This window comes from Lygodium microphyllum, chromosome 16 (assembly GCF_053477565.2).
Source record: "Lygodium microphyllum isolate KBCC chromosome 16, Lygodium_microphyllum_v1.1.10, whole genome shotgun sequence".
In the NCBI taxonomy this organism is placed as follows: domain Eukaryota; kingdom Viridiplantae; phylum Streptophyta; class Polypodiopsida; order Schizaeales; family Lygodiaceae; genus Lygodium; species Lygodium microphyllum.
The window spans coordinates 144,009,355-144,036,603 of record NC_141150.1 but is presented as its reverse complement, the minus strand read 5'-3'; the positions used below and the strand labels follow the sequence as shown (position 1 = coordinate 144,036,603).

The window sequence follows — 27,249 nt, the reverse complement described above, 5'->3', positions numbered from 1 at the left end:
CTTGTAAAGGGAAAACAACTAACTTCAATTCATGTACTCTCCTCGCTTTTTTGAAAGAAGCTTGTAATGTTTATGTATCTACAAAACTTCATGCAACTAGGATCCGCAACGCATTATAGGGTAAGAGGGCATAGTAAGTGTCAACTAAGAGCTCCTCCCATCATTGAACATTTTGCTTGCAAATGTGGATTCACAAATTGTAGATTGAACAACCAAAAAAAAGAAGGATGACTTATTCAAACTTGACCCATTGCAATGCTACCAAAATCAAATCATGTGTTGCGAAAAACGCCCAAAGATTCGTGACAACAAAGCAAAGAAAAAACAACAAGGATCAACCAATTTAGTGACATAAGGAAAGCTTTGTTCCTCTAATCAATTGGTTGTACTCAACTTTTTTTCCTTAAAATGCATCAAATGATGTTGCATCAATGGTGTAGATGTGATACGTTAAATTGTTACTAAGCTTAGGGCTATCATTTTATTGACCTCCTAACCTTATGCTCTGAGTCAAACACCTTGACACACAAGTTGCACATGAACAAAGTAAGCATGTGATGCACTTTAGAAAAAAAGATGTTCCACTATGTTATGCAATTTCAAAAGAGCAAGTTGAACTTACACGATCAAACAATCCAAATCTACATCAATTCATTCAAGTTGTGCCAAGTCTCAAAACAAATAGCTTGTTGAAGAGTTAAATGCACTAAAGAATAATATAGTCACTCACAATTAAATCTATCATGGTGACCCAATGTATGCCACATGATTTAAACCCAACCTTTGTTAGTGTGCCCCAATATATTCTCCTAAGTCCATCCATCTTATTGTATAAATAGACTTAGCAAAATCAAGTTGTCTTAAGTCATGGTTTGTTTTTCTTTGTAATCCTAGCACTATACATGAATTGGAGGTATCCAACAAGGCAAGTGAATGGAACCAAGCGAGGCCAAAGATTATGTTGCTAACTGTATCTACACTACCATCGTGCTTCAATAGGCCAGCATGTTGAAGTGCGGTATTCAACATGCCAATCCACACCAAGGTTTGACGAAATGAATTATGTTACGCGTCCCATTGTACTCAAGGTTAACTCTATAAATCTTTCCTTCACAAACTTGTACTTTGTATTTGTGGGCTTCTATGTGCTCTATATCTAGCTCGTATGTTGATATCTATGTTTCTAGTCATATGTGATCCTTATGCAAGTGTGAAGTGTTTGTATAGAGAGAGTGTGTGTGTGTGCGCGCGCGTGCACGCGCACGCACACACACGTCCAATCTTTTTATATTTCACCCTTGCCGACGTGTCCCATTGTAGATAAGTGTTAAGCAAGATGGTAATAGTTGATTGCCTTAGGTTTAAATAAAGCCTGTCCCCTTGTGTTTACCTTTCAAGAAAATTATCCTTCTAGGATCAGAGATGACACTTCAAAACAAAGATTTTGAGCCTAAAAGGTCGAACCTTACCTCGAAAACAAATTTTGGACTGCTTGGGAAGCTATACAGCATGCCTATCTCCTCTAAGGGATGTGTCCAAGTGAAGCTGTGAGCATCTCTGTTATCGATTTTTGGACCCAAAGGGACCGTTTATAGTGAAGGCTAACTTCAGTATAAACCCCATCGATTTGATGTTCGTACAACCAGCCCTTTCTGTATAAACGCTTTATCACACCACCCCGACTTCCCAAGCACCACAAAATGTACTAAAGGAAACAGCAACACAAACCAAATATGAGAGAGAGAGAGAGAGAGCAAATACTAGAACTGTACATCTTTGTAAGAACTAATAACGACCACGTGACGTACGATATCCAGTCCCAATTGAAGCCTACATTCTACATAACCTCTGTGCATCTTTGCAGAAACAGGACCATATAAGCAGCACCAGCAGAAGTTGGAAAACTAGCAATGATCCCACAATGCCAGCAGCCATCGCCACTGTATGATATAAACACTTCTCATTTGAGAGTGGCTGAAACATCAAAGACACAAAATCTACACTAACTTGCACCACCCATTTCCTAGGGGGCCAGAAGTCATTTCCTGAATTCAAGACACGTTCCAAACTGGGCTGGCTACCGTGCCTCATACTGCACAACTGCAAAACCAAAGAGGAGAAAAGTGTCACAAGCAGGCATGCTCATTGTAAGAAAATTAGCACCACATTCTGGCCAACCATTGAACCAGAAAAGAGAAAAGTGTCACAAGCAAGCATGCAGCATCAAAACTTACTTCGGCGAGTGCGCTTTTTATAGAGGATACGATAACCACATTCACGGCATTGTATCACATCTCCTGGCTTCAATGAATTATCAGCTCCACAATCTGCACTAAAAATAATGAGCACTTTAGCATCCATCGGACCTACTTGTCAGCCATGTTTGACAGGTTACAGTATGGATTTATTTCAAACCTCGTCACCAAAAGTGTTTTTCATAGAGATGGGCTTAATTTGCATAAAGCTTCCTTAAGGCACACTTACCTCCACAAAGATATGAAACGGGCTCAGGAGGTGCTGCCTGTCCCCCATCCATAATTCAAAAACTTACAGCAACTGGCAGAATCTGCAGAAATAACAGAAATAGTCAGACAACACAGGTAGTTCAAGAATCATGGCACAGCTAGAACCACCACCAAAAGAAGAAACAAAGAATCTTCATCACCCCCTTTCCTAACTCAACCATTCTCAAGTTTCAACCAGTTCTTTGAATGTTCACCAGGTGAATCTCCTTGATTTCCAGCCTTTCCTGGTCAATGCATGCAATTCAAGACACAAAACTGCCTGTGTTTTGTAGCGGTGCAGCAGGTGATGTTCCATTCACCTTTTCTCCATTTTGACACAGCAAAAGGATGCATTCTTTATCTAAGCTTGTTGATCAAGCAGCTGGTTAGACTGAATTTTCCTGACATCCCTGCATTTGCAACTACACTCACCATGAAGCACTGGAAATTTTCTCAAAGTAATGGTGATCGTTCACCTAAAGATAGATAAATGTTGGGTACTAATAGATTTCCACCTATAGGAACAGGAGTGCCAGTTGAAAAGTTAAAAACCCTGGAAAAAACCTGAAGTTACTGTAGTCCCGCAGTAGAAGGAAGTTGTCAGATGCCACAGGAACCTGATTCAAGTTTTGCACCCCTGATTGGAACTGAAGAAGAGGCTGCTGAAGAAGATGGACTAAAGCTCAAGCTGCTAGGAGCCAAAGGTTGAAAGAAAGCTGCCAATCCAGTCATCTTGTAAATAATCCACCAACTCGCTGAAGATATGGTGAAATTTCCCAAAGGGTCAAAGCAACTAGCAATCGAAAGTCTTGAATAGGCAGGCTACTACAGGGTATACCATTGCTTGAAACTAGTCGCATTGGTCGCAATGGTCATGAGGTGACTTAGAATGAACACACTAAGGGCGCTTTGGGGTTAGGGCAGCCAAGTCCTATTTAAAGGACTCAAGTCCCTATTGTGCATATTCATCGTGTGATCACCACTCTTGGACTCTTGGCTCATTGGCCAATGCATCCGTACACCGAGATAGTATGGGCTAGTGGTATGGGACGCCAACCCTTGGGATATGTTCGTGACCTAAAGTTCTAGTAACTCCCAAGCTTGGGGATGAGCCTATTCGGTTCTATGGCTAGGAGGTGAGTCTCATGTCCCCACGCCCTTTTATTCGTGGATACGGCTTGTGTCGTGTTTCATGTGCAAGTTGGGTCCTTGGAGGAGGTTTTATTGGTATCTAAGCATCAACCTATAATTCGATGTAAGATCTAATGATGAGCACAAAACCACTTTTGCTCACATAACCATGATAGTTCACGCCTAATAGGTACGTCTTTATCTTGTTTAGGGTGGTATGGGGTATTGCTAGTGGGAGGGGCGTGTACGGGCAGCATGTGTTACGGGTGGTGGGTACAATGGGTACGTTTCTTATCTAGTACTCATGTTCGAGTTTTGTGTTGGGGTGATGCTTTTCTGATGATTGGAGTCTAGGGAGTTGCCACTCTAGGGCTATGGTAGACCATCATTGGAAATTGAATTCTTGTAGCCCATATAAGCATCAAAATTTGGATTGATTGCGATTCTTGTCAATTTAATACTTAATGTTAATTTATCATTTATTTTAATATTGATGTGGCATTAAATGTTATTCTAATTTTAGCATTTGATGTTTCCATTAATACTACTATTAATTTTAATATTAACATTCTATTTAATGTTAATAGAAACATTACTTTTGATGTCATGTTAGGTTTCAAGGAGAGAGATGCAATGATAGGTTGCCTGTGGGGAGAGAGAGAGAGAGAGAGAGAGAGAGAAATGAAATGATATATTAGCATCTACAAAAGGCCAAAATGACCTATGAGACCATGAGTTACAATAGTGTGTATGATGGTACAACTGTCTAGGTAAAATATGTAGCACAAAGCAAAATAATAAAGGAAACTAACTATGGCTATGTGTAAAACATAGAGCTCTGTCTAGTAACAATGAGCTCCAAATGGTACAATCTCATGTGGGTATAGAGAGAGAGAAAGCTCTTGAACTTGGTCATTGAGAGAGAGAGAGAGAGAGAGAGAAACACTCTAAAGATATAGTGGAGAGAGATTGTACACACTCATGGAGAGGGAGTGATTGAGAGAGGAAGACAAAGCCCGAAGGAGGGAGGGGGGGATTTTTTGTTGATATAAGAGGGGGGGGGGAGAGAGAGAGAGAGAGAGATGGACTATCTAAGATACGAACTGACCATGAACTGCTCAAGGGAATGTAGGTAGCTTTGAGAGGACTAGCATGGCAAGGTGGCATGTCCTTCTCGATAACACATCTTTCTCAACAGACTCTATAACCTTCCTGTCTCCACGTTCTCTCTTGGATCTTTCTTTTAATGTAAGTGTACTAATTTTTTTAAATTCCTTTGGTCTATGGTACTCTATGGTACCCTCTCTAAACCTAGACATAGGGAAGCTAACCCCTACTTCGCACATCCTAAAAAAAGGCCCAATTTTGCATCAAACGCAAATTGCTCGGGTTATACTCCTCTCTCACACTCCTTAATCTCTAAATTCTCACACCTCTCTCTCTCTCTCTCTCTCTCTCTCTCTCTCTCTCTCTCTCTCTCCAAACTTTCTTCATTCTCTACGCTCCTTTCTCTTATCAATACTATGACTTCTCACGACATATCTCCTTTCGATGCTCTTGCTCCTACCAAACCTCTCCCCAACATGAACACATGCATGGGCAACATCCTGAAGTATCTCCTTCCTTCAAATCTAACAGAGTTTTGTAACTAGTGGCAATTCTCCAAGCTCAAATTAAGGACATGCAATGGCAATTGGCTGAGAGGCACACTCCCCATTTTTTGTTTGTGTCTATAGCCATGAAGACATGCCTATTTAGTTCCAACCTAGTTCCTTTAAAGGGAAGCAAGAATGTGAAGAGACGACTGGCCGAATCAACGGCATGCTTTGATTTGTATTAGTTTAATGATGTTCACCGTATGGGGCAAATACGAATCATGTTACAAGGAAATGCATATGCTTGGTGAGCAAGGCTATGCCCCAAGCCGAAGACATGCACCAATTTTCAATCATTTTTCGAAATCGTTTCATGACATGATCGAATTGAAAATTTCCGTAAATTATTCGAGTTTGATATGGGGAAGAAGAGCTTGGATGCATATTCATAGGAGTTTAAAGATTTACTATATAAAACAAAGACCTTAGAAGATCCTCAAGCGCTACTCTACATGAGATATCTTTTTGGATTGCCTCCAAACTACTAGGACGAGGTGCTCCCCAATCTATTACACTTACTCAAGTATGTCCACAAGTGTGCAAAAATTTTGGATAATACTTTGGCTTCTAGTAGGGGCTACTAGTCTATGAAGGATTCCCATCGAGCTACCTCTATCTATAAGTCAAAGAAGTCTTCTATCCCGGCAACAACTCATCAGTTGTCTTTGAAGTTGCATAAGAAGAAAATTTATAAGTACAAGGTCACTCGTGGTGAGGATCGCTTTAAGGTCCGTGTGTTATGTCCTTTACAAATCCCTAATAGAAAGTGGAGTAGCATTTCTATGGATTTTATAGCGAGATTGCCTTGTATGAATCCAAGTCATGATGCAATCTGGGTTGTAGTTGACCAATTGAAAAAATGACTCGATTCATTTCTACAAAGACAACCGTAAAAAGCCACGAGTTGGCTGGTCTCTTTGTCAAACATCTTTATAGACTTTATGGTTTGCCCCTCCACAAAATAGCCAATGACCAGGATCCCAAGTCCACTTGCCATTTCTAGCAAATAGTTTTCCAACTGTTGAAAACTTCATTGTCCATGTCGTCCTTGGAGCATCTTGAAACCGATGGACAGACCGAAGGGATAAATCAAACCATGAAGGATATGCTATGTGCATGTCTATCGTAGGCAATCTAATTGGCAGTGTTAGGCTACTGGTAATAGCCCATTTATGCTTATGTACGTTTATGGCCATAGAGCTCAAGAGGTTGAAAATGCAGTCCATAGTTGACTTTTTGCACAATATGTAGAAGATATTAACGATTGCTACGTGAAATCCCAGATAGTTTAGTTGTATTGAATGTACATAGGAATGAAGGGTAGAGAGTGCGCAATGGAGTGTGAGAGACAAGCGCGAGCTGCAGAGCTAAGTGTTAGAGAGAGTGAACGCAAAGATAGATGTACCGGATCGTGATGGTACACAAAGAATAAAAGAATGTATTTATATATTAAGGTACATTAAGGATGTGTTTACACTCGTAAGACTATTTACACAGAAACCAAGGGACTTTACACCTAACAACCTACCACTTAAAGGCCCAAAGTGGTACCTTTAAGCTAACCAACTCCCACTAAACGAATGCAATGCTCATACTGAGCTTTTGCAAGACACCTAGTGAGAACATCTGTAGGGTAATCTTGGATTTTGACCTTAGTCGGTGTAACAAGACCATCATCCAAGACCTGTCGAATAAAGTAATACCGAACATCTATGTGTTTGGTATGTGCATGGAACATGGTATTCTTAGCCAGACATACTCCACTCTGGCTATCACAACCAAGCACTAGAGTATGTGAAGAAAGACCAAAATCCTTGGCCAGACGACCAAGCCAAATAGCTTCCTTAGAAGCTTCGATGGCTGAAATATATTCAACTTTTATAGTACTTAGTGCCACAATTTTTTGCAATCTTGAACACCAAGAGATAGCCCCACCAGCCAAAGTGAAAACATAGCCACTGGTAGATTTCCTAGTGTCAAGATCTCCTGCCATGTCTGAATCACAAAATCCCTACAACTCTAGTGTACCCTTTCCATAGCATATATACTTTTCTTGTGTACCTTTCAAGTATCTAAAGATACATTTCACTGCTTCCCAATGTGGCTTACCAAGGTTAAACATAAATCTGCTAACAACTCCCACTACATGAGCAATGTCGGGGTGAGTTGCAACCATGGCATACATCAAAGATCCACAAGCTGATGCATAAGGTATGCCCTTCATGGCACTAGCAACTGCATTATTTTTAGGGCAATCAGATTTATTGAGCTTTGTATGTGGCGATAAAGGCACACCAAGAGCTTAGCATCAACGATATTAAACGTGTGAAGTGCTTTGCTGATGTACTTGTCCTGTGAGAGAAACAACAAATGCTGCCCTCTGCCTCTTTTAATGCACATGCCCAAAATGTGTTCAACTGCCCCCGAATCTTTCATGGAGAAGGCTGAACTCAACTGCCTTTTAAGAGCATTCAAAGTACTCTTATGCTGTCCTGCAATCAGCATGTCATCCACATATAAAACCAGCACAATAAGGATTCCATCATCAGCCCTTTTAGTGTATAAGCAGTGATCTGCAGGACTGCATTTAAATCCATGGCTGAGAATAGGGTATCTACCATTGTCTAGGGGCTTGTTTCAGCCCATATAAGCTGCGTTTTAGCTTACAAACCAAATGCTCTTTTCCTAGAATAAAAATCCTTCTAGCTGCTTCATGTACAGCTCTTCATCCAAGTCACCATGAAGAAAAGCAATCTTCACATCCATTAGATCCAACTCTAAATCCAAGGATGCAGTGAGACTTCAGCAATATTCTCAAAGTGCATTTCACGCATTAACTTTGCCAAAATCCACAAATTTCGGCAAAAGCCCCAAATTTTCACTATCAAATGTGCCCCAATTGCACTAATACATGTCCCTGAAAGCATAGAACTAGCAAATTTGGCAAAATTACACAAAATTTTGCAAAAGCCCCAAAATTTCCGAATCCAAGTGTGCACGAATGTCAGCCAATCCAACTCGGCTGAACAAAATTTCACCAATACAACAAAAGCCCCAAATTTTATGGATCCAATGTTGAGAATTTTCACCCAAATGAGTAAAATTTCAGTAAATTTGGCAAAATCCCCAATTCAAACGCGCACAATGTCTGCAATTTCTAACGCACATGCCTCAATTTTGCATGAATAGCACTCAATCTGAAAAGCCCCAAATTTCTGGTCATAAATATGGCCAAATCTGAACTCTGTGCTTGCATGCACGAACCCCTGTTAAGCCAAGGGGAAATTCAAAGAGGATTTTGAAGAAAAAATGGATTTGTGACTTTAAAAAAAGAAGTGACGGGGTTGTTGTCCTGCCAATCACGTTGCGTGGCTTGGAACCCCGCCGGCTGCCCGTGTGACGACAATCACGTCGCACGACCTGGAACCCCGCCGACCTATCACCCGTCTGTCAACACATCACGCAGGCCACGACAACTCACTGCACCCATCATTTGCACGTTGCCACACTGGTTCCCTTGTCGGACGTTGCCTATAACACACAGCAATTGCTAGTTGCCATGCTAGACACGAAGTCCATTACCGTCACCCTTGGTGTTGTCTTGAACCTGACGCCTCTCACGTGTCACCTCGGGCGTCGACTGCTATGCAAAAGCAAGCTTCTTCTCTTGTGCAGACTTGATTCGCACTTCTTGGGAAGCGCGAACACACTTACCAACGCTCTGAAACCAGTTTGAAGAGTAGAGTGCGCAATGGAGTGCGAGAGAGAGGCGCGAGTTGCAGAGCTGAGAGTTAGAGAGAGTGAACGCAAAGATAGGTGTACCAGATCGTGATGGTACACAAAGAATAAAAGAATATATATATATATGTTAGGGTACATTAAGGGTGTGTTTGCACCCGTAAGACTATTTACACAGAAGCGAAGGGACTTTACACCCAAGAAGGGAAAGCATTAAAACAACCTAGGGTCGTGTCATGTTTTGTGCTAACCAACATTGTACTCCTCAAGAGCTCCAAGAGGGCCTGTGGATTCCAAAGGACTCTAATTCAATGACTATCCACAAGTACTATAAATTATCTTAGAGACACTATGGTCCTTTTCAAATTACCTAGAAGATGAGTAGTGTAGTGACGCATCAATGCGAAGATCAAGACAGTAGGTATTCGTTACGCACGAAGAGACAGAGAGAGTGAGAGAGAGCAAAGCAAAGAGTGTGCACGATTTCAAGTACAATAATGAGTGTACCACTTTAGGCTTTTAGATAGATATATATGTGTAAGTACAAGTGCTAAGAGTGTGTTCACACCCAAGCACATTTAAAAGGCACGAGGCCTTTATTCCCAACAACCTCCCACCTAAAGGCAATGTGCCTTAAGAGGAGAAAAGAATCAGCCAAGTCTAGGCATGTACAAAGCTGAAATACATATACCTATCCAACTCCCATCATCTGTCGACAATGAGCAAACCGCTCTGCTCGAAGACCCTTCATGAGAAGATCTGTAGGATTATCATCTGTATGCACTTTGACAAGCTCAATGCTCTTACTGTCAAGTACATCTCTAATGAAGTGATACTTCACCTGTATGTGCTTTGTCTTTGCATGAAAGATAGGATTCCGTGCTAACATGATAGCACTCTGACTATCACAATGGAGAACATATAACTCTGTGATGCCAAGCTCTCCCACTAGACGTAAAAGCCATAAAGCCTCCTTGCATGCCTCAATGGCAGCCACATACTCTGCTCTATAGTAGACAATGCAACACACTTTTGTAGCCTGGAGATCAAAGAGACTACTTCCCCTATGAAAGTAAACACATACCCAGAAGTGGACTTTCTGCAATCTGCATGACTAGCATAGTCAGCATCCGTAAAGCCAACAACAGATGCCTTCTGCTTTCCAAAGCAGATGCACAACTCCTTTGTGCCTTTGAGGTATCTCATAATACCTTTCAATACATCCCAATGCTTCTTATTAGGGTTTGCCATGTATCTGCCAACAGCTGAAGCATATGGTATCTTGGCCATTTCAGCCTTCTCATCATCAGATGTAGGCCTCTCCTTTGCACTGAGTTTCACATATGGAGGCAATGGAACCCCAATTGTTTTCCCTCCCTCCATATTGAAATGTTGCAAAACATTGGAAACATACTCCTGTTGAGATAGATAGAGTAAGCCTTTCGATCTATCTCTGAGTATTCGCATGCCAAGAATGTGATTTGCATCACCAAGATCCTTCATGTCAAAGCTATCATGAAGACTTTGCTTCAGTGAGTTCAAGGCATGACTATCCTTGCCAGCAATCAACATGTCATCTACATACAAAACCAAGATAATCAGGCTGCCATCTGCTGCCTTCTTGGTGTACAAGCAATGATCCACTTGACTTCTATGGAAACCTTGAGAGTGCATAAATGTATCAAACTTATGATACCATTCTCTGAGTGCTTGTTTCAGCCCATACAAACTTCTTTCGAGTTTACATACAATCTTCTCTTTCCCTTTTTTCACAAACCCTTCAAGCTGCTGCATATATATGTATTCATGCACATCACCATATAAGAATACAGTCTTTACATCTATCTATATGAGCTCCATATCTTCAGCTGCAGCCAAGCCCAAAATGATTCTCAAGGTAGTCATCTTGACTACAGGGGGAGAAGATCTCATCAAAGTCAATTCCATGTTCCTGCTTGGACCCCTTCGCAACCAATCTTGCTTATGCCAACTAGGCTTTGGGGGTCAATTGGTGTTGTGACTCTAGGACAGTTAGTTGGCCAATAAGTATTTGGTGGTGACACTAGGGACTAGCATTAATTAATTAATTAATTAATTAATACCAATCTAAGGGCCAAGAGAGATTGGGAACCACTCTGGGTTGCAAATAGCCTAGCCAATTTAATTATGGATGGGCACATTTAATTTTGGCAAGGTCAAAAGGGCTGAAGTTAATTTTCAAGATTATTTAGTTCTAAAAATTAATAAAATGGATGGATAATGCTTAAAAATAGGTTTAGGAGGCTGCCACTTGGCAAAAATGCCCATACAAACTAAGAAAACGTTTTTGGAGACTAGGACTCAACCATTCAATTAGTTTATAGCTTGGGGGGGGGGGGGGGGGGGAGGAAGAGAGAGAGAGTTACTAGTCCATTTTTTTATTAGAGAAAAACAATTTGCTGCAAAAGATAGCCATCTGAGAGCCTCAACAAGCAAGGGACAGCAAGGAGATAGCATCTTGGATGTGACTGCATTAAATGCAAGCTGGAGCAGGCAGCACGTAAAATTTAGGATTTTCTTGCGAAGAAAATCAGATTGCTCTCATCTTGGCTTTCTCTCACCTTTTTCAACCCGTTCTTAAGAGATCTCAACACTTCTCAACCATTTTGACTAGATCTCAGTGAAATTTGGTAGACAGTAGAGAAATCTCTACTGTAAACCCTGAAATTTTTACAAAAATTAGAGTTTGATAGCCACCTCGAGAACCGTATCAATCGGTAAAGGCATTGCATACTGAATTTGGCACCTGAAATTTGTGTAATTATCAAGGAATTCAAATGCCAACCCATTCATTGTAATTTGGGGCAGCATTTGGCCAATTGAAGGTTCCATTTGTGCAAGCCTTGGGTAAAAAATCAAGGGAAAATTGGCCTAAATTGATTGCTAATTGTTACTACAGCAAAGAGGCTTTTGGAACAACAAAAAAGATTGCAAATCTCAAGCTTGTACTCATTCCATTAGCAATCAAGTTAAAGAAAAGCCGAAAGGGACACCGGTTTTGGAGCCATCAAGGTGTCGAATGTCCGAGATTATTAAGGTAATTTGTGCATTTTAAGTTATATTCATTTGTTGATTACTGTAATTAAGTGCTTAATCAAGGAATTACCACTCTTTCTTCCAAGAAGAAAGGTTGGTTATAGCAAAACCTACACAACAATTTTGACATGAAGAATCTTGGTGAGGCAAATCGCATTCTCGGCATGCAAATACTCACGGACATATCCAAAGGTCTTTTTTATCTATCACGGTTAGAGTTACATATACAAGTTTTTGCAGTGTTTCGATATAAAGGGAGGAAAAGCAATTGGCATACCATTGTCTCTATATGTGAAACTCAGTGGAAAGGACAGCCCTACATCTAATCATGAAAAGGCTGAAATAGCCAAGATTCAGTATGCTTCAACTGTAGCTAGCTTGATGTATGCTATGATTGCTACACATCCTGACATAGCATTTGCGATGGGAGAGGATAACAAGTACATAGTACATCTTAGTAGAAAGTATTTGGAAGCAGTAAAAGGAATCAATGAAATACCCTAAGGGCACAAAGGATTTGTGCATCTGCTTGGGAAAGCAAAAGACATTTGTCATTGGCTTTACAAATGTAGACTATGTTGGTCATGCTGACCACAGGAAGTCTACTTCAAGGTTTGTATTCACCTTCACAGAGGGAGTAGTTACCTGTATTTCTAGGCTACAAAAGTGTGTTGCATTGTCTACTACAGAGGTAGAGTATATGGCTACCACTAAGGAATGCAAGGAGGCGTTATGGGTTTCACGTCTAGTGGGAGAGCTTGGCATTACCCAAACCCCTATCCTCCATTGTGATAGTCAAAGTGTAGCATGAAAGACCATCTTTCATGCAAAGACAAAGCACATACAGATAAAATATCACTTTATCAAGGATGTACTTGACAACAAAAGCATTGAGCTTATCAAGGTACATACGAATGATAATCCTGCAAATCTTCTCATTAAGGGTCTTCCAATAGAATGGTTTGCTCATTGCCAATAAATTATGGGAGTTGGATAGTATATATATTTCAGGTTTGTACAAAGGTGATTCTTTTCTTCAACCTTATGGCATGTTGCGTTTAGGTGGGAGGTTGTTGAAAACAAAAGGCCACCGTGCCTTTCATATGTACTCAAGTGTGAACGTACCCTTAGCACTTATACTTTTTATATATCTATCTTTTAAAAAACCTAAAAGAGGTACACTCATTGTACCCACACATCATTCATCACTCAATCTCTGCTCTCTACTACTGCTCACATTTTCTCTCTCTCCGTCATTACCATTGCTAACCATTACTTCTCCAATGAGCATTCGACACTTACATTTCACAAGTAGTGAAAGCTATTTCCATTCGGTCTTATGCTCAAACACATAACATTTAAAAAATCTAAGGCAGTAGCATTTGCCACTTCAAACTACCCATCTATTTAAGGACTAAAATATAAAAACTTTATGACCGTACCCATATTCTCAATAATACCTCTTCAAAACAAACTCATCATACAAGGATCCTATCACTCACAATAAATCCGACTATGCCATGATACATGAAGATTTTTTAAATGAACAATCTTATCATATAATTCGCAATTATCTTTTTTCTTTTGTCAAAATAAAACGAACTTATTTATTGAATCTACAAATAATGGTCCATATGCCATCGTTCCTTCTAGGTATCCTGAGAGCATCAAAGATAAAATCCATGGCTATGTTGTCTCACAATCTATCACAAAGAGGTAAGGACTACACCAATCCCAACACCTTTTGTCAATCAAACTTGGCCTTTTGACATACAATTCATGCATGCACAAAGTGATCCACATCATGTCTAAAAGTTGGCTAATAAAAGAAAATCTCAACTACTTTCACTATCACATTAATATCAGAATGCTCTACATGCGAAGGTGATAATCTTGGCCCTTAACTGCTTCATGACACATAGCCAACCATACATCATAAGAAAGTTCTCTCATAGTATAATCCTCATGGTACTGACCATCTAATATCAAATCATAGACTCTAGCACAATCCTCATCCTTTGCATACTATGTCCTTATCTCATCTAACTCATGATGATATACTATAGACACTACTGAAACCTATGGTTTCCTAGACAACACATCAATACAACATTCTTTTTATCTTCCATGTACACCATCTGAAAGTGAAACATGGATAAGAAGTTAGCCCATCAAATTGCTTCTTTAACAACTTAGTTTCCGTAAGAAAATATCGTAGAGTTTGATCATTTATCTATACAACAAAATCAGTCCCTAGTAGGTAGTATTTCCAAGTGCAAAGAAAATGAATTAGAGTGAGCAACTTTTCTTATAAACCTACAAGTTTTTCTTGACACCCTACAAAATATCTACTCTCATATACCATAACATAGCCTTCTTGGATTAGAATTGCACCAATCATGTTTTTACAAAGATTACATTGAACAATGATAGCTTTTACATAGATCACATTGAACAATGATAGCTTTTCAAAGATCTAGCAAGATTAATACTACTCTAAAGTAAGCCTTTCTTTCAACTTACTAAGTGTTGTAATTTCCTTATCAACCCACATACATAAGACTCTTCTTCTATAGTGCATGAAGGGGTGAATCAATTTCAACAATGTGGCCTCTGAGCCTTCTATAGTGAAAACACAGCCCCTAAAAAAGAGCATCATGCAAGCTTCTCAAATGAGGTCAATACATTGCTTCCACTTCTACATGATTTGTTTCAATACCATCGTTTAAAACAATATGCTCTAAGAACTAAATCTCTAACATAAAGATTCATTCTTTTTTTGTTAAAAGACCTATAGGGTTTTGAAAAATGTAGATGTACTTACAAGTCCAAATGGCATGACCAAGAGTTCATATAATCCAAAAGTGGTCCTACAAGTTGTCTTGTGCACATCTTATGGTCTTACACGTATTTAATGGTACCCACTTTTAAGACCTATCCTACTAAAGATTGTATTTCTCTCTAAACAATCAAGGATATCATTAATCCTTGGCATAGGAAATCTATTTTTTATGATGTTTTGTCCAAAGTAATACACATTTGTCCTAAACCATTCTTTTTCTACACCAAGAGTACAAGGGAGTAAAAGGGCAATGAATTGGGCTAAATTAACCCTTTTATCAACAGCTAATTAACCTAAGTCATTATTTCCTATTGTTGAAAATCGCTTACTCTATTGGGATAGTCTTAATGGAGGCATAGTACCAAGCACTAAGTCAATGGGATGATCCTCTAGCATCTCAAGTGGTAATTCTTCAAATAAAGAGTCAAGAAGAAGTCCTGAAATGCATTTAAAATTCTGTCCACTCATTACTCAGCATTGGAACATTAGACTTAGCATCATTTTTGCTAACACCTTTTGCAAAACCAAGTGTGCAAAAATATGAGTTTTCATTATTGAAGGAATTGTTGAAGAAAGACACAACAGAAATCAACTCTCCTTTCAACTTTACATAAGGAACATGCCACCTTTCCTTTGTGGTTGACACAGGCATAAGGTCAATCCGACCAAGAGAACAAGAGCACCATATATACTATGAAGTGAGGACGACAGCCAAACAGGACTACAATATCAGGCTATGAAGTAAGGACAACGTCCTGCTCGGCTGTAGTCCACACTTCATAGCGTATGTTGTACGCCTGTTCTGCTGGCACCCGAGTCAGCAGTGTCCTTGTCCTAGGTCCTGACATGGGCACGAGGTCAATCCCACCAAAAGAACAGGCAACCGATACGCTGCTTTGCATGCACGAAGGTCTATCATTGAAGAACAAAAGCAGAGTACAGGAAACAGCAGAAACAAAAACAAGAACAGGAGGACTGAATTGGCAAGTGCAAACTCCATAGTTAATAATACGCTAAGAAAAAAGATAGACAGGCAGAGACCGGCCTGGTAAACACGGCCTGGGTACCTGAGAGCTGACAAGACTAGTAACCCTTGCGGCCTCTGCGAACGTTCTCAATTTCTCAATCTTTATGGTGTTGTCTGAGAGTGCCCGAAACCCCGAAAACAGTTTGGTCGGTTTGGACTAAGTCGCGGAGGGATATCTATATCTATACTACATTATTATTTGAGCTACAGGCTCGTCTATACTACATTATTATTATTATTATTATTTATTTGAGTTACAGGCTCGAAAAAGTATCGAAGCATCACAGTGCTCCCGAACTTAGCTCCCAAATCAAACCAAAGTGATCATTTATGTCATATGATTAAGGACAGAAGAAAATGTAAGTGACCATTTATGTCACATGATTGGGGGCAGAAAGAAAGAAACGTGGTCTCTTTCCATCACCTTCTCTTCTCTTCTCACTCTCACTCTCACTCTCATGGGACAGGAGGAGGCAAGCTAGCAGGCAACAGGTCAGTCATCTCTTTCTCTCTCTCTCTGGGCGTTTTTGTTCTCTCTCTCTCTCTCTCTCTCTCTCTCTCTCTCTCTCTCTCTCTCCACATTACACTGGAATTCTGTAGGTCAGTCCTCTCCACGCAGACGTCAGATCCTCTCCACGCAGGTCAATCATCTCTCTCTCTCTCTCTCTCTCTCTCTCTCTCTCTCTCTCTGTGTGACGGTAGACCTGAGAGAGAGAGAGAGAGAGAGAAGTTCGGGTTAGCCTCTCCTTCAACAACTGTCGGCATGAGATCGAAGGACCTATGTGGAGAGAGAGATTATTAAACGCTTCGCTCCTTTTCTGGTATTATACTTCGCTCCTTCGCTGCTAATCATGCTTTTGGTTTTTGGTGTAACGCTTCGCTCCTTCGCTCCTTTTCTGGTATCACGCTTCACTTCTTCGCTGCTAATCACGCTTCTGGACTATTTTCTGGTGTTCTCTCTCTCTCTCTCTCTTAGACGTGAGAGAGAGAGAGAGAAGTCATATCGTCTCTCTCTCACGACAGATGTCAGAGAGAGAGTGTGTGAGAGAGAGTGAGTGAGTGAGAGAGAGAGAGAGAGAGAGACCCATTAACATACTACATTATTATTTGAGCTACAGGTGTTCGCATCGAGGAACTGGCAGAGACTATGTGTTGCGTGTTCGTAGGAACATGCTTACATCCACGAGGTATGAGCGATGGCAGGTTGCTAGACTCACGGCTCAGAAAGGGATTTTAGATCGTGCTAGATCTATTCGCAGAGATATTGAAAACCTGACGTTCCATCACGAGATTCCAAGTGGTCATCATGAACTAGGCCAACCACAGTTTGGTATAAATGTGGCTAATGTTTTGCCATCACCGAATAGAACCATTACGGGATTTCAAGCCTCGCGACAATTTGGTGTGGATTTGACGAATGCTTTGCCATCATTGGGTGGTTGCAATGGTCTTAATCATGTGATTTTCGAGTCACACGTTAATAATATTTCAATGTCTAAGTGCCAACATGGGGAAAATCTTAGTGGAGTGGTTTGTGAGAGTTTGTCTCGCCGTGTTAAATTTGTAAATGGGGATAATGATCCAATTGAATAGCATGTTGGTTTAGATTTTGGAAATCACCACAATGTGGAAAATTCCATCGTGGCTAATGAGTCACGTGTTCATAATATTGTTGTTTTTGATCCCCAAAGTGGTGGATTGTGCTCCATTTTAAATGCTTTGCTTACAATAGACGTTCACCGAGCAACATCAATACTACTATTTCAAGAGCCCGATGTGCATTCCATCGGGAGTCTTTGTGTGGTGTGTGAAAGGTGTTCGGTTAAGTTGTGGAGATGCGAGACTCGGGTACAAGGGTCGATTTTGTTTGGAAGGCACTGTTGTCAAAATGGAAAAGTAATGTTGCCACCATTGCAACATCCACCACAGCCATTGCATGATTTGTTACATGGTTGTCGATTGCCGTTCTTGCAGCAGGAAGCAGGTCAGTCCTCTCTCTCTCTCTCTCTCTCTCTCTCTCTCTCTCTCTCTCTCTCTCTCTCTCTCTCTCTCTCTCTCTCTCTCTCTCTCTCTCTCTTTCTCTCTCTCTCCCCACTGCACTAGAATTCTGCAGGTCAGTCATATAATATATATATATATATTATATTATATATATATAATATTATATTATATATATATATCTCTCTCTGTGTCGGCAGACATCAGAGAGAGAAGTTCGGGTTAGCCTCTCCTTCAGCAGTTGTCGGCATGAGATCATAGGACATGCATGGAGAGAGAGATTATTAAACGCTTCACTCCTTTTCTGGTATCACGCTTCGCTCCTTCGCTGCTAATCACGCTTCTGGTTTTTGGTGTAACGCTTCGCTCCTTTTTTGGTATCACGCTTCACTCCTTTGCTGCTAATCATGCTTCTTGACTATTTTCTGGTGTTCTCTCTCTCTCTCTCTCTCTCTAACATCTGACGTCATATATATATATATATATTATATATATATATATACACACACACACACACACACACGATATGACTTCTCTCTCTCTCTCTAACGTCTGCCATCAGAGAGAGAGAGAGAGAGAGAAGTCATATCGTATATCTCTCTCTCAGACGACAGATGTTAGAGAGAGAGAGAGAGAGAGAGAGAGAAGAATGTCAGAAAGAGAGAGAGAGAGACCCATTAACATACTACATTATTATTTGAGCTACAGGTTCAGAAAAGTGTCGAAGCACCACAGTGCTCCCGAACCTAGCTCCCAAACCAAACCAAAGTGACCATTTATGTCACATGATTGGGGGCAGAAAGAAGGAAACGTGGTCTCCTTCCGCCACCTTCTCTTCTCCTCTCACCCTCACGGGACAAGAGGAGGCAAGCTAGCAAGCAGCAAGCAGCAAGCAACAAGTCAGTCCTCTCTTTCTCTCTCTCTCTCTGGTCGTTTTTGTGCTCTCTCTCTCTCTCTCTCTCTCTCTCTCTCTCTCTCCACTAAACTGGAATTCTACAGATCAGTCCTCTCCACGCAGACGTCAGATCCTTTCCACGCAGGTCAGTCATATCTCTCTCTCTCTCTCTTTCTCTCTCTGATGGCAGACATCAGACAGAGAGAGAGAGAGAAGAATGCTTCTTTCTCTCTCTCTCTCTCTCTCTCTTTGACGTCTGTCGTGAGAGAGAGAGAGAGAGAGAGAGAGAGAGAGAAGTTCGGGTTAGCCTCTCCTTCAGCAATTGTCAGCATGAGATTGAAGGACCTACATGGAGAGAGAGATTATTAAACGCTTCGCTCCTTTGCTGCTAATCACGCTTCTGGTTAGTTGATTTAGTTATTTTATTTAGTTATTTAGTTAGTTTTGACTGTTTGTGGTTATTTAGTTTAGTTAGTTTATTTAGTTAGTTGATTAGATAAGTCAAATAGTGAGTTAGTAGTTTATTTAGTTAGTTGATTAGATAAGTCAAATAGTAAGTTAGTAGCTACTTTAGATATAGTTTAGGGTTAGTTTATTTTTTTGTTTTAGTTTATATATGTGTTATGGGTTAGTTAGTTAGTAGGATTTTTATTGGATTAGTTGCTTAGTTACTTTAGATTGTGTGTTATATATGGATATAGTTTAGGATTAGTTTGTTTTTTTGTTTTAATTTATATATGTGTTATGGAGAGAGAGAGAGAGAGAGAGAGAGAGGTTGGTTTGCTTGGTATGGTTTAATTTTATTGGTATTTTGGTTTATTTGGTGCAATTTGTTTGTGAGGATTGGTTGTTTAGCCAATATTCAAGTCGGTGATCTCTCTCTCTCTCTCTCTCTCTCTCTCTCTCTCTCTCTCTCTCTCTCTCTCTCTCTCTCTCTCTCTCTCTCTCTCAGGTTGTAAATTTGTTTTGATGTATTTATTGGTTTAAATAGTAAGTAAGTTAGTTAAACAGGTTGTTAGTTTTGTTGGCTTACTTTACTAAATTTTTTACTATTAGTTAGTTTGGTTAGATACGTTAGCTTATTAGATTAGTTAGTTTAAATTAGTTTAAATTATTTTTATTTATTATCTATCAAATAATTTAGTTAGATTGATTGGTTAGTTTACTTGAGAGAGAGAGAGAGAGAGAGAGAGAGAGAGAGAGTTTAGTTTAGTTAGTCTGTATGGTGTTGTGTGTGAGACAAAGCACACACAAGGTGTTCTCCAGCAAGTGTCGACTGATCTGGGTGGTGAAGTAAGGGCACTTTCAGCAATTATTTCTGAGACAAGCAGATTAATGAATCTACTAGTGAATGATATGTGGGCTTCAGTTTAGGGGCTTGGAGATGACCACGAACCTGTGATCTGCCACAGGGGTTGTCGGTTGCTGTTCTTGTAGGTTCAAATGAATGTTAGTAGGTTTAGTGCTTTGTTGTAACAATTGAGCCGTCAGATGAATGGTCGCATCTGAGGAGAGTATGTGTAACGGATGTGTTCTGGAAGGATCTCTTTGTATAACACAAGAATTGCTTAGGTTGGAACCTATAGGTTCGGATTGTCTTGCGTATTTTAAAGCGCGTGGGCTAGCACTTTTTATGATAATATATGCTTCCTTTTTGTAAAGCCTACGTGGAATGTGCTAAGATGTGTAACACTTTTGATATAATAAAGCCTATGTGGAATGTGCTAAGATGGCTAATGTTTTGCCATCACCGAATAGAACTATTAGGGGACTTCAAGCCCCGCGACAGTTTGGTGTGGATTTGACGAATGCTTTGCCATCAGTGGGTGGTTGCAATGGTCTTAATCATGTGATTTTCGAGTCACACGTTAATAATATTTCAATGCCTAAGTGCCAACATGGGGGAAATCCTAGTGGAGTGGTTTGTGAGAGTTTGTCTCGCCGTGTTGAATTTGTAAATGGGGATAATGAGCTAGTTGAACAGCATGTTGGTTTAGATTTTGGAAATCACCACAATGTGGAAAATTACGTGGTGGCAAATGAGTCATGTGTTCATAATATTGTTGTTTTTTATCCCCAAAGTGGTGGATTGTGCTCCATTTTAAATGCTTTGCCTGCAACAAACGTTCACCCAACAACGTCAATACTACTATTTCAAGAGCCAGATGTGCATTCCATGGGGAGTCTTTGTGTGGTGTGTGAAAGGTGTTTAGCTAAGTTGTGGAGATGCAAGACTTGGGTGCAAGGGTCGATTTTGTTTGGAAGGCACTGTTGTCGAAATGGAAAAGTAATGTTGCCACCATTGCAACATCCACCACAGCCATTGCATGATTTGTTGCATGGTATGCACCCTCAGAGTAGGATATTTAAAAACAAAATACGAGCATACAACAATGCTCTTGCATTTGTATCGCTTGGAGCTAATGTTGAGGAGCTACCTGTTATTGGGAATGGTTACACCTTTAGAGTGCATGGCTCTGTTTATCATCGTATAGGTACTTTGCTTCTTGATGTGCAGTGCCAAGAAAGGCCAAGATTTGCATAACTCTATGTTTATGATACCGAGCATGAGTTGCTTAATAAGCTGGGGGTTATGCATGATTTATTACCAAATTTGCTAGGGGAGCTTCAATGTATGATGCATCGACACAACATATATGCACATGCTTTTAGGTCAGTGGGTTTGCAATTGCAAAATAATCCCGTGCAAGAACTAAGAATAAGTATTTTTGGTGTTCAAAGAACCAGTAAACAATACTCTGCTCCTACAGCAACTGAAGTTGTAGCTATCATGCTAGGGCAGGGTGACGAGGATATTCATGTTTACACTCGAGGAGGTCAATGTGTTACTATTTCAAACTTGCATAGAGCATATATGCCAATGCTATATCTCTCTCTCTGTGACAACAGGTGTCACAGAGAGAGAGAGAGAGAGAGAGAGAGAGAGAGAGAGAGAGAGAGAGAGAGAGAGAGAGAGAGAGAGAGAGAGAGAGAAATATATATATAGAGTGAGAGAGAGACCCATTAACATTAACATTAATATGAATGGGATAGTAGAGAGAGAGAGAGGACGTAGATCCTGGGCGGGTGTAGAAAGCAGGGGCAGTCAGTCTCTCTCTCTCTCTCTCTCTCTCTTTCTCTCACTCATTCTAGTGCACTGAGAGAGAGAGAGAGAGTTTAGTTTAGCTAGTTTGTGGTTAGTTACTTTACTTACTTTATTTAATTAGTTTTGGTTGTTTAGTTTAGTTAGTTTATTTAGTTAGTTGATTAGTTTAGTTTATTTAGTTTATTTATTTATTTAGTTGATTAGATAAGTTAAATAGGAAGTTAGTTTATTTAGTTAGTTGCTTACTTACTTTAGATTGTGTGTTAGTTACTTTAGATATAGTTTAGGGTTAGTTTGTTTTTATGTTTTAGTTTATATATGTGTTATGGAGAGAGAGAGAGAGAGAGAGAGAGAGAGAGAGAGAGAGAGAGAGAGAGAGAGAGAGAGAGAGAGAGAGAGAGAGAGAGAGAGGTTGGTTTGCTTGGTATGGTTTAATTTATTGGTATTTTGGTTTATTTGGTGCAGTTTGTTTGTGAGGATTGGTTGTTTAGCCAATATTCAAGTCGGTAATCTCTCTCTCTCTCTCTCTCTCTCTCTCTCTCTCTCTCTCTCTCTCTCTCTCTCAGGTTGCAAATTTGTTTTGATGTATTTATTGGTTTAAATAGTAAGTTAGTTAGTTAAAGAGGTTGTTAGTTTTGTTGGTTTACTTTAGTAAATTTTTTACTATTAAATAGTTTGGTTAGATTAGTTAGTTTAAATTAGATTAAATTATTTTTGTTTATTATCTATCGAATAATTTAGTTAGATTGATTGGTTAGTTTACTTGAGAGAGAGAGAGAGAGAGAGAGAGAGAGAGAGTTTAGTTTAGTTAGTCCGTATGGTGTTGTGTGCGAGAGAAAGCACACACAAGGTGTTCTCTAGCAAAGTGTCAACTGATCTGGGTGGTGAAGTAAGGGCACTTTCAGCAATTATTTCTAAGACAAGCAGATTAATGAATCTACTGGTGAATGATATGTGGACTTCAGTTTGGGGGCTTGGAGATGACCACGAACCTGTGATCTACCCCACACGGGTTGTTAGTTGCCATTCTTGCAGGTTCAAATGAGTATTAGTAGGTTTAGTGCTTTGTTGCAACAATTGAGCCGTCAGATGAACGGTCGCATCTGAGGAGACTATATGTGTGCCGGATGTGTTGTGGAAGGATCTCTTTGTATAACGCAAGAATTGCTTAGGTTGGAACTTATAGGTTTGGATTATCTCGCGTATATTTAAAGTGCGTGGGCTAGCACTTTTAATGATAATATATGCTTACTTTTTGTAAAGCCTACATGGAATGTGCTAAGATGTGTAACACTTTTGATATAACAAAGCGTATATGAGTAAAATGTATTGAGTGTGTATGACATGATGTCTCTTTCTTGATATTTACATGGAGCAGATTTGATAGTCCAATGATGGATTAATTGTGCATGTGTTTATTACCAAGGTTACTTCTATCTTAGCATCCAGGCTCTCTCTATCTCTCTCTCTTTGTCTAATGTTCGGGCGCAACGTCTGTGTAGACAAATACATCGACTGGGTTGTAGGCACTAACTCAAATACGATGGCAGTGGTTTTGTGTCTTGATATATAATCTTAATATTTATATATTTAAATATTAAATGTGTCTATATGTTGATAACAGGTTTTGTGGCCAACTGATCAATATGGGGTGTTCGCATCAAGCAACTGGCAGAGACTATGTGTTGCGTGTTCGTAGGGACATGCTTACATCCACGAGGTATGAGTGATCGCAGGTTGCTAGACTCAGGGCTCAAAAAGGGATTTTAGATCGTGGTAGATCCATTCACAGAGATATTGAAAACCTGACGTTCCATCACGAGATTCTAAGTGGTCATCATGAACTAGGCCAACCACAGTTTGGTATAGATGTGGCTAATGTTTTGCCATCATTGAATAGAACCATTAGGGGATTTCAAGCCTCGTGATAGTTTGGTGTGGATTTGACGAATGCTTTGCCATCAGTGGGTGGTTGCAATGGTCTTAATCATGTGATTTTCGAGTCACACGTTAATAATATTTCAATGTCTAAGTGCCAACATGGGGGAAATCTTAGTGGAGTAGTTTGTGAGAGTTTGCCTCGCTATGTTGAATTTGTAAATGGGGATAATGAGCCAGTTGAACAGCATGTTGGTTTAGATATTGGAAATCGCCACAATGTGGAAAATTCCCTGGTGGCTAACGAGTCACAAATGCTTTGCCTACAATAGACATTCCCCGAGCAACGTCAATACTACTATTTCAAGAGCCGGATGTGCATTCCATGGGGAGTCTTTGTGTGGTGTGTGAAAGGTGTTCAGCTAAGTTGTGGAGATGCGAGACTCGGGTGCAAGGGTCGATTTTGTTTGGAAGGCACTGTTGTCGAAATGGAAAAGTAATGTTGCCACCATTGCAACATCCACCACAGCCATTGCATGATTTGTTGCATGGTACGCACCCTCAGAGTAGGATATTTAAAAACAAAATACGAGCATACAACAATGCTCTTGCATTTGTATCGCTTGGAGCTAATGTTGAGGAGCTACCTGTTATCGAGAATGGTTACACCTTTAGAGTGCATGGCTCTGTTTATCACTGTATAGGTACTTTGCTTCCTGATGTGCAGCGCCAAGAAAGGCCAAGATTTGCACAACTCTATGTTTATGATACCGAGCATGAGTTGCTTAATAGGCTAGGGGTTATGCATGATTTATTACCAAATTTGCTAGGGGAGCTTCAATGTATGATGCATCGACACAACATATATGCACATGCTTTTAGGTCAGTGGGATTGCAATTGCAAAATAATCCCGTGCAAGAACTAACAATGAGTATTTTTTGTGCTCAAAGAACCAGTAAACAATACCCTGCTCCTGTAGAAGCTGAAGTTGTAGCTATCATGCCACGGTAGGGTGACGAGGGTACTCTTGATCATCGGGATATTCATGTTTACACTCGGGGAGGTCGATGTGTTGCTATTTCAAACTTGCATAGAGCATATATGCCAATGCTATATGCCCTCCTTTTTCCTATGGGAGATGATGGTTGGCGTGTAAAGGTTCCCTACAGTAATGTTAGTGTTCCTATTAACATATATGAATTGTCCAACAAAAATTGTGTTACCCAGATGCAGTTTTATGCATTCCGTCTTCAAGTGCGGGAAGATACTGAGGTGTGCATATTGCGTGCTAGTCGACTATTGCAACAATGTATTGTTGATGCTTATTGTAGTACAGAGCAGTGCAGGTTAACTTGGTGTTGCCAGAATCAATCAGTGTTGCGATCATAGGCCTACAAAGGCTTGGCAGACATGGTGGGGGCAAACAATGATGGGCCAATGCAGATTGTTGGTGCCTCTGTTGGCAAGAGGATAGTTTTACCGTCGTCATTCACAGGTGGGCCAAGGCACATGTATCAATTATATCAAGATGCCATGGCTATAGTGCGATGTAAGGGAAAACCTGACCTTTTTATAACAATGACATGCAATCCAAAGTGGTTGGGGATAACTAATGCTTTATTGCATGGACAAAGTGCTTATGACCGTCCGGATTTGACTGCTCTTCGCGTGTTTCATAAAAAGCATGTTGATTTAATGTATACGTTGTTGCGGAATGATCTCTTTGGAAAGGTTGCAGGCTATGTTACTGTGATTGAATTTCAAAGGAGGGGGCTATCACATTCTCATACTTTGCTAATTTTAGAGCTATCTTTTAAACCTTCTGAAGCATGTCACTACGATAGAGTGGTTTGTGATGAGTTGCCCAATAGAGTTAAGTTTCCAGCCTTATTTGAGACAATTTCAAAGTGCAACATTCATGACCCTTGTGGAGGATTGAACCCAAAGAGTCCCTGTATGGACAAGGGTAGATGTACTAAAGATTACCCGCGAAAATTAGTGGGCATGACAATGGTTGATAGTTCTGGCTATCCCATTTATCAAAGACGAGATGATGGAAACTCCGTGATCATAAATGGTAATGTTATTGATAATCAATGGATTGTTCCATATAATCCATTCTTGAGTAAGAAATACAATGCGCACATAAATGTGGAGGTGTGCTCGACAATTGCGGCTGTTAAGTATTTGTATAAGTATGTGTACAAGGGGTATGACCGTGCAACCGTAAAATTTTCTGTTGGGGTTGATTCAGTCCGAAATGGTGGCGATTTTCACGAGGTGGAGGAGATACAAAGTTATTTGGATGCATGATATGTTTCTGCCTTTGAGGCATGTTGGGGGATCTATGATTATGCATTGCATGATGAAAATCCTGATATACAACGTTTGTAGGTACACTTACTTGGTGAGGACTATGTGGTGTTTCGGGATACAAATAGTATACCAAATGTTGTGCGGAATGAAGACCTCTAGAAAACTACTCTTATTGAATGGTTTGTGTGCAACCGCATTCATCCAGAGGCTACGACTATTCGCTATCAGGATTTTCCAGTGTATTGGGTGTGGAATGCACGACATAAGATGTAGACTAGAAGGAAGTGTGGGAATACATGTGGTTGGATGTATTTTGTGGCGCCTACCTGTGGTGGGCTCTACTATTTGCGGATGCTTTTAACAGAGTGTTGGGGATGTACTTCTTTTGAAGATTTACGTACTGTTGATAGTGTGATCTATGATACTTTTAGGAATGATTGCATTGGAAGGGGCATGTTGGAGAGCGATGATGAATATGTTGTGTGCTTAGAAGAAAGTGCCTCTGTGCAAACTGGTGCTCAACTCCGAACTTTGTTTGTTGCAATTTTGGTCTTTTGTGAGCCAGCTCGGCCTGGCCATCTATGGGAAAGATTTTTGGTGCCAATGGTAGAGGATATCATGTATAGATTGTAGCTATAGCACGTGCACGCCTCTCTTGGTGTTCTGTAGCATGAGGCATCTAACATGGCTTTGTTGCATCTGCAAGACCTTTTACGTTATGTAGGATGAAGACTCCGTGATTTTGATGGGTTGCGTGAACCTCATCAACCAACTCACAACTGCATATTAACCCTCTTTTGCAAGATGAATATGCATACAACATATCAGAACAACATAGGGTTTCTGAATCCATGGAGGGAATGTTGAATGAAGGACAAAGAATTGCCTTTAGTGCAGTCATGGATGCTGTTGATACAGGTACTGGGGATGTATTCTTTTTGGATGGTCCTGGTGGGTTTGGGAAGACTTTCCTATGCAAATGTTTACTTGCGAAGGCGCGCAGTGGTGGTCATATAGCGTTGGCAATAGCATGTGGCCTTGCTGCCTTGCTTTTGCCAAGTGGTCGTACAGCTCACTCGCGGT

At 40.3% G+C, this 27,249-nt stretch overlaps 1 protein-coding gene across 2 annotated transcripts; it reads right to left on the bottom strand.

The window, feature by feature from the left end:
- Positions 1–1,758: 1,758 nt before the first annotated feature.
- On the bottom strand, positions 1,759–16,159 carry LOC148023534 (DNA-directed RNA polymerases II, IV and V subunit 12-like). 2 transcript variants are annotated; one of them, XM_087696509.1, is made up of 4 exons: positions 16,013–16,159; positions 2,485–2,566; positions 2,235–2,327; positions 1,759–2,100 (listed from the first exon to the last, which is right to left on the bottom strand). In XM_087696509.1, the coding sequence occupies exons 2-4, from the start codon at positions 2,534–2,536 to the stop codon at positions 2,078–2,080; spliced, it is 168 nt and encodes a 55-aa protein (XP_087552635.1). In that variant the 5' UTR covers positions 2,537–2,566; positions 16,013–16,159; the 3' UTR covers positions 1,759–2,077. The 2 variants fall into 2 exon arrangements, with proteins under 2 accessions (XP_087552635.1, XP_087552636.1); XM_087696510.1 differs by having other exon boundaries at positions 15,991–16,048.
- Between the last annotated feature and the right edge of the window lie 11,090 nt (positions 16,160–27,249).